The sequence below is a fragment of the Anser anser genome, assembly GCF_964211835.1.
Source record: "Anser anser genome assembly, contig: HAP1_SCAFFOLD_229, whole genome shotgun sequence".
Classification (NCBI taxonomy): Eukaryota; Metazoa; Chordata; class Aves; order Anseriformes; family Anatidae; genus Anser; species Anser anser.
The window spans coordinates 115,001-122,500 of NW_028153873.1; the positions used below are offsets into that span (position 1 = coordinate 115,001).

The 7,500-nt window shown below is 41.7% G+C and overlaps 1 protein-coding gene across 1 annotated transcript in view; it reads left to right on the forward strand.

The window, feature by feature from the left end:
• The window catches only part of LOC310891239 (putative ubiquitin carboxyl-terminal hydrolase 17-like protein 23), a 14,438-nt gene extending 8,189 nt beyond the window's left edge, over window positions 1-6,249 (forward strand). The window contains exons 3-7 of the mRNA XM_083853508.1: window positions 1,861-1,973; window positions 2,598-2,738; window positions 3,840-4,040; window positions 5,133-5,243; window positions 5,670-6,249. Coding sequence (XP_083709634.1) covers window positions 2,726-2,738; window positions 3,840-4,040; window positions 5,133-5,243; window positions 5,670-5,728 — 384 coding nt within the window. The 5' untranslated portion in view covers window positions 1,861-1,973; window positions 2,598-2,725 and the 3' untranslated portion in view covers window positions 5,729-6,249. The remainder of the gene's footprint in view (window positions 1-1,860; window positions 1,974-2,597; window positions 2,739-3,839; window positions 4,041-5,132; window positions 5,244-5,669) is intronic.
• Window positions 6,250-7,500: the final 1,251 nt, after the last annotated feature.

Consider the following 7,500-nt stretch of genomic DNA (forward strand, 5'->3'; position numbering starts at 1 on the left):
AGACACATCCCAAAGCCAAAATGCAAGCCCCAAACGCTACAGAAAAGCCCCCAAACACCAGACGCAGGCTGCAGAAGTCTACAAGCAGGCCCCAACCACACCCGGATGCAGACCCCAACTGTCCACAAGCAGCTCCCAACCCCCCCCCATGAACTGGACCCCACCCCACCCAGATGCAGGCCCCAGCCCCAGCCCCCACGCCCCAGACTCTGGCCCCAAAGGTGTACAACCAGCTCCCAAATGTCCCCCTCAAAGGGAGGCTCCAAAGCCCGCCAGAAGACCCTAGAGTGTACAAGCAGCTCCCAACCCCCCCAGCACAGGCCCCAACCCCCCCCAGACACAGGCCCCAAAGGTGTCCAAGCAACTCCCCACCCTCCCCAGAGGCACACCCCAAAGGTGTACAAACAGCCCCAACCCCCCAAGACCCAGACCCCTACAGTGTACAAGCAGCTCCCACCCCCCCCCGCAAGGCAGGCCCTAACAGTGTACAAGCAGCTCCCACCCCCCCCCAGACGCAGGCCCCACCAAAGGTGTACAAGCAGGCCCCTACAGTATACAAGCAGCTCACAACCACCCCCCCCAGAGGCAGGCCCCAACCCCCTCCAGATGCAAGCCCCAAAGGTGTACAAGCAGCTCCCAACCCCCTCCAGATGCAGATCCCTACATTGTACAAGCAGCTCCCAACACCTGCCCCCAAACGCAAGCCCATACTGTGTACAAGCAGCTCCCAACCCCCACAGATACAGATCCCTACATTGTAGGAGCAGCTTCCAACCCCCCCAGATGCAGGCCCTGACCCCCCCCCCCCCAGCCACAGTCCCCAAAGGTGTACAAGCAACTCCCAACCCCCCCCCCCAGATGCAAGCCCCAAAGGTGTACAAGCAGCTCCACACCCCCCCAAGACACTGGCCCCAAAAGCCTAAATATATGCCAAGAAAGTATTAATGCAAGTGCCAAATGCTGCAGACAGGCCCAAAAGCACAGGCCCCAGATGCTCGAGGCCGAGATGTAACTTGGCTTTCTGAATTACTGGAAAGCGGCTTTCATTCTCAGCGAGGTGTGCGCAGGCTAGACAGGATGGGGCTTCAGGCACCTCTTCACCTGTGGAAACACGCTGCCATCAGGCACTGCCATGCCAGACAAGCTTTTTCTGTTAAAACACCCTTCTCAGATGCCCTGTGGCATTCTAGTGACCTGCTTAGCTCCGATTCTAAAGACTAACGTCACAGCCCACCTTGCCTGTGGCACCTGATGAACAGAAGAGAAAGCAACCATACCGTTTGGAAACCGTCACTGCACGTGCTGCTCCTTGATGCTCTGTAACCTCTTCTCAAATCCTCAGCCACTTCTGTGTAGAGCCTGCCATGACACCTGAAAAGCAAAATGGATACCCTTCGCAGTCACCTTGCGCAACTTGGCCATTCCGCTCCAACCCCACTCACGACCAGCCTGCCCTTCTCGTGCTGCTCTTCAGAGTGCAGCTTGGCCCCTCTGAGTCTGTGCAAGGCACCTGCGAAAGAAAAAGAAAAGCATAGGCCGCGGCAGCATCCAAAGCCACAGCACAGCTAGGACAGGTACTCTCATCTGCTCCCTTACTCTGCCAACTCACCTGCCCTCGAGGCAGATGCTTCCATCTGCTCTCTTAAGCTCTTATATTTTAACATTGTATGTGGTTTGGTTTTTTAAGTTAAACAAGTTTAATTTAGAAAGTTATACATGTACTTAAACATCATGAATTATATATATTATGCAAGTAAATATTATTCAAATAGCATAAGCATGCGTGAGACATTAAAACGAGTTTGTTTTGGGGGCGAAAAAGAAGATGCTTTCAAACACTTGTCTCTGCTTGTTTTTAAGGTGTAAAAAGATGGTTCCTGCATCCAAGAGATTTACCATACACCGTTCTTCCAACGTTCTCACAATATCACTGAAAAGAATTTGCAGATTTCACAGGTGGAAAGATCAACAAGGTATATTTACCGCTGTAATGCAACTTTGTCATCATGTAATGGGACATCCCCCAATGCTGAAAGTTGTTAATATTTTCAGACAATAATTGTATCACAGTATCACGGTATCACAGATTTCTAGGTTGGAAGAGACCTCAAGATCATCGAGTCCAACCTCCGACCTAACACTAAGTACTCCACTAAACCATATCGCTAAGCTCTACATCTAAACGTCTTTTAAAGACCTCCAGGGATGGTGACTCCACCACCTCCCTGGGCAGCCCATTCCAATGCTTAATAGCCCTTTCGGTAAAGAAGTACTTCCTAACATCCAACCTAAAACTCCCCTGTCGCAACTTTCGCCCATTCCATTGTAGACCAACGACTGTGGCTTATTCTTTCTCTTAATATCAGTAAAGTTCCTGCTTGACAAGAAGCATATACTTTCCTCTGAGAAGGCTAATTCTTCAGAAAACAGTTCTCTGCAACTTCTAGTATTAAACGTTGCTTATGGGAAGACTTATTTTTAGTGAATCAAGAGATATATTCATATAATTCCAGTCTCTGTTTTTTGGAAGTGTTTTTCTCTGCCTAGTCCACGAAGTACTCTGATATAATTTTTCTATCTTCTTGGTCTCTCTTTAGGAGGTAAAATATCCTGAGTATTTGGACCTCCGAGACTACATGTCTCAATCAAGTGGAGAACCACTCATCTACGCCTTATATGAGGTGCTGGTGCATCATGGTATCAACTGTCACTCAGGACACTATGTATGCTACATGAAGGTAGAAGTCAACATCATTTCTAACAGGGTAAAGGTTGTGCTGGCAAACCAGTTAAAGTGTTACTAGTAGTACTGTTTCTAGGAAAAAAGACTTTCTGAAATAATCCCAAACTTGAAAATGGGATCTTGTATAAAATCTTAAGCTGTGATTGATTCTGCTTAAGAGAGGCCACACGTGTACCTACTGACAAGCTAGGTGATAAGTGTTTTTGTACACTTATAAGTGGTCATTTTGTAAAGAGACTGCTGGAAAATCTGAACAGTGCTGCTGCAGAACTCTGAATGGGGGGATAGCAACTGTCTTAACTGATCTGGAATCTTGAGTTTACTTTTCAGTGGACAGGAGGAGAGTCTCTCAAGGCAAACAGAGAGAGAAATAACACCCGATACTCATGTCAACATAAATTTATGCTCAGAGTGTAGGTGTAGGAACAGCATCGGTATGTATATGGAACATCGGGAGAGGAAACTAGATCGGTATTTACAGCTTTTCTACTTCCTTGTCAGGGAGACGTTATCTCCAAATTAGAAATTGATGTATTTTGAATAAGAGGTGGTGGATCGGATTTATTCTTACTAGTGTTAATATTTGCTCTTGCAGAGTACCTAATATCTGATAATGCATCAATCAATCGTCAAAAATAAACTTAAAAATGTGTAAGGCTTATCTCGTTGGTCGATACAAAGACCAAGGTCTTTTCTCCTTTCTCTTTCAAGTCTAAGTTTGTGGTTTAAGTTATAATAAGGAAAAAAGCAGTAGTTGAGGTAATCAGGTTAAAGATTATAGATGGAGAGGAACTTGGCGTTAGATACTAAAAACAGGATGGCAGTTAGCCTTGCCTTAGAAAAATTAAAATGGTTGACTAAACTTTTTTTTCCCAAAACGTTGTGCTGACCAGCCAATTTGAATTTGGCGGTATTAAAGCTGTCTGCAATAAGTTTTTCTGTTTTGGATTGTAGCTAGTTCCTCTAGGTGCTCCCGCAGAATAGTATTTTTACTATACCTATATATACTTTATATATTTACTATACCTATATATACCTAATGCCTTTCTTAGAAACAAACAAACAAAATCTCTTTTTAAATATAACTTTCTTGCAGTTGTTACTGATGGACTTGCTCCGCCACAAAGGATTCTTTTTCCACCTGAGAAGATACGTATGGATTGGCAAGAAACACAAAGTGTTGGAGTTGGCCTGTACAATCTTGGCAACACACGCTTTCTTAATGCTACTCTACAGTGTTTGACCTACACCCCCCCACTTGCCAATTACATGCTTTCTCTTGAGCACAGCCAGTCATGTGAGTACTTTCTAACAGTATTTTAAATCTGTTGGATAGCTCTGAAGGTGAAAGAACAGCAGTGATTCTGTGAGACAAAGTTACTTGCCTGATTTTACCTGTAGAAGCTGGCTTTGAGCATTGTATTAGCAGTGGGCTCAGAATAGCATATGGAGTGCGTTTAATGCACCATGTGGTTTTTTTGTTTGTTTGTTTGTTTGTTTTTTTAAAAGGATCTTTTCTTGCTTCATGGGAATAATGAAGTGCATTGGACAGTAATGCATTTAATGAACATTTGGCATTTGGGCTATTTGGGCTTCCTGCTGCTAGAAAGGCAATAAAATTTAGGATGTTGGCATCATAGGTCTTTAGTCTTCACAGCCTAGGTTCCATAATGCACTACAATAAATGGTCTGTTCGTTGTTGAACCAATTAAAAAAAAAAAGAAGCAAACAAAAACAAAACCTAGAAAGCAATATGAGCTGTTATGAACATGACTAGATTTTTTTGTGGGACTGTATTAAAATCTAGACTGATTTTGTCCTAAATAAAATGTTGTACTATAAACTAAATGTTGTACTAAACGTGTATGCTTTTTAGGCTGGTATCTTTGTATCGATACCTAGAAATTTAACTGTTTTCTTCCTGTATATAGAAATTGTTTCAGTTAAGAATCCTGTTGAAAAAAGGAGGGCAGAAGTACTATTACATACATTACTTTAGTTTTTCCTTTCTCCCAAAGGACTCGTAGCTCTGTATCATGAAGCTCACCTGACAGCACTGTGCTGAAAATAACCCACATTCTCTTAATGCTGTATCATCAATGTCAAATATTCTTTCCTCATATATTTTGCAGCCTGTGGAGTTCACATTCCTGTCAGCCTTCACAAACGTGACTTTGCAGTAGTCTTTTAGATTTCTCATCACAAAATGCACTTGAACACAAGCTTAATGGATATTTTTATTCTATAAAGTTGTGTGAAATGAAATGTTACGAGACTGTTGGGACAAGGAGAGTGGATATTGTATCTATAGTTTAAATGTTACTTATATGTTTGTTTGTAGTTATGTCTGTTTCGCTAGACTGGGATGCTTTCTTCTTTCACTCTTCAGGTCGTGAACAAGATTTTTGCATGATGTGCACGATGGAGACTCACATTAACCAGGCCCTGCGTTGCACTGTTGATGCCATCGAGCCTACGCGTGTTATCAATAACCTCAGTCGTAAGTGGCTTCAGATGTGTTTCTTTTTCAGTATCTTGTAATCTTCAAATAATTATTTGATGTGTATAAATGGTTTTAACACTGTAAAGAAGAGAGATTTTAGAAATACGAGAATTATTTCATTTTTAAATGAGGTAAATACTATCATCTTCTTATTTAGGAATAGGACAACATTTCCATTTTGGCAGTCAAGAAGACGCACACGAGTTCTTGCGCTATACTGTCGATGCTATGCAGGAAGCGTGCTTGAATGGAAGCACCAAGTCAGCATAAACAAATTCACTTTTATACGTTCTCTAGCACCTTGTAGTCCTTTATTTACTATCAAAACTGAAAGTCTACGTCATCCTTGGTTTTCATAAAACTCTTTGAAGAGTTAACTGTGTGCCTTAAATCTTCTGAGGTCTGATTATAATTTATTTCCAGATTGGACAGATCTTCTCAAGCTACCACCATCATTCATCAAATATTTGGAGGATTTCTAAGATCAAGAGGTACTTTAAAAAATATTCCTGTCCTTAGAACTGATCTGTGTCTTTTGTCGGTAGTAAAGCAGTCTGCAGTTTGTCTAAAGTAGTATCTATCGACAACTTGAATTTGGACAGTTAGTCTCCTCCACGTATTGTTAAGCATTTATATTTTGCTTCCACTGAAGTGCTTGAATTGCAAAGCAGTTTCGGATACGTATGAGGCATTTCTTGATATCACTTTGGATATAAAGGTAGGATGTTTTGTAAATATAATTCATGATGTTTAAGTACATGTATAACTTTCTAAATTAAACTTGTTTAACTTAAAAAACCAAACCACATACAATGTTAAAATATAAGAGCTTGGTGGTGGTTAGAAAGTGGATTGGACTTTGTCCTTCTGTGGAACCCCTGTAAATAGTCTCCGCATAAGGAGACAGCTCCACGTAAGGACACAGTTCAAGAGCTGTGCAAGACGCTGCTTAGTGAGCCAGCACAGGCTGCTAACATTAATTACCACAGAGCCAGCTCACATTCTCAACTCACAGGAACCTGCTGCTGCCTTCCACTCCAAATCATTCTCCATAGCTCCTTGCTTCAGCTCACCACTACTACAAAATGAAGCAACAACAACAACAACAACAACAACAACAAAGCTGCGTCTCCTTATTTCTAAATGAAGTTAAAAGATAACTTATGCTCTAAGTCATGCAATACATAAAACTAATATCTAGTATTAAGACATAATTAGTAATAATCTTACTCGCTACATTTGTAGCAATTCTCTCCATCCAGCTCTTCAGGTTTCACAAATAGTTCTAGAGCTCTGGTAACAGATGAAACCGCCTAGAGGAGCGAGAGAGAAGAGCGTAAAGTCACTGTAAATTCAAAATTCCAGAGATGCACTAGGAGTTTATAAGAGAATCTGACTAATACATACGTAAGCGATCTACTATGAGCACTGTGAAGAAGGAGGCAGGAAGAGCATGCTCAGCGTTTACCTTACCTGGAAGTCATTTTACTTTGAAACAAATCATTTTCCAGTAACGCAGACAGCATCTATAGTGTGCTTTGTCATCAATACTGGGAACAAATCCAGCAGTCTAACAATTAGATGTATATTGAGGTAGAACAACAAAGAAGTATGCAAAGAAGAAATGCTGTTCTGAATAATAGCCAAAATATTCATAGCCACTGTATTTGTTCTCCCCACATAGCTGAAAAAACAACACTTGAAACATATTTTTCAAAACATATTTTAATATCCAGCAGACTGTTCAGTCATCAAGCATTTAAAGACTGTTTTAAATAATCTCTAGATTAATCTAAAAGGAATCCCATAAACTGCAGCCGCTTACCTTTAATATACTCGCTGGATGCGATGGAGCTGTATTTCTTGCTTTCACCTGCACTGGAAGGCTTCCCTTCCTTGTGAGGTTGTTTACTGCCCTCACTTCTGCATTGCTCTCATAAAGAGCCATCTGGAGGATGGCATTCTTCCTTCTTCTCCCGGGTTTTCTTCTGGAAACGAGGACCTAAGTATTCCAAGAAGCCTTTCACTTTCCTGATGTTTCTCCTTTTTCTTCTTTTTGTTACGCTTGCGATTGGCATTGTCAAAGTGGAGCGCAGAGAAATACAAATCATAAAGTCTGAAAGAAACATGCAAGTTAAAAAGAGAAAAAAAGATGTGGCACTTGTTGCATATAGGAAACTTTATTTATTTTACCCCAGGGGATGATTTGCCGCATGTCAGCGATTTTGTGGTACTTTGTGCACATGTAACTTCC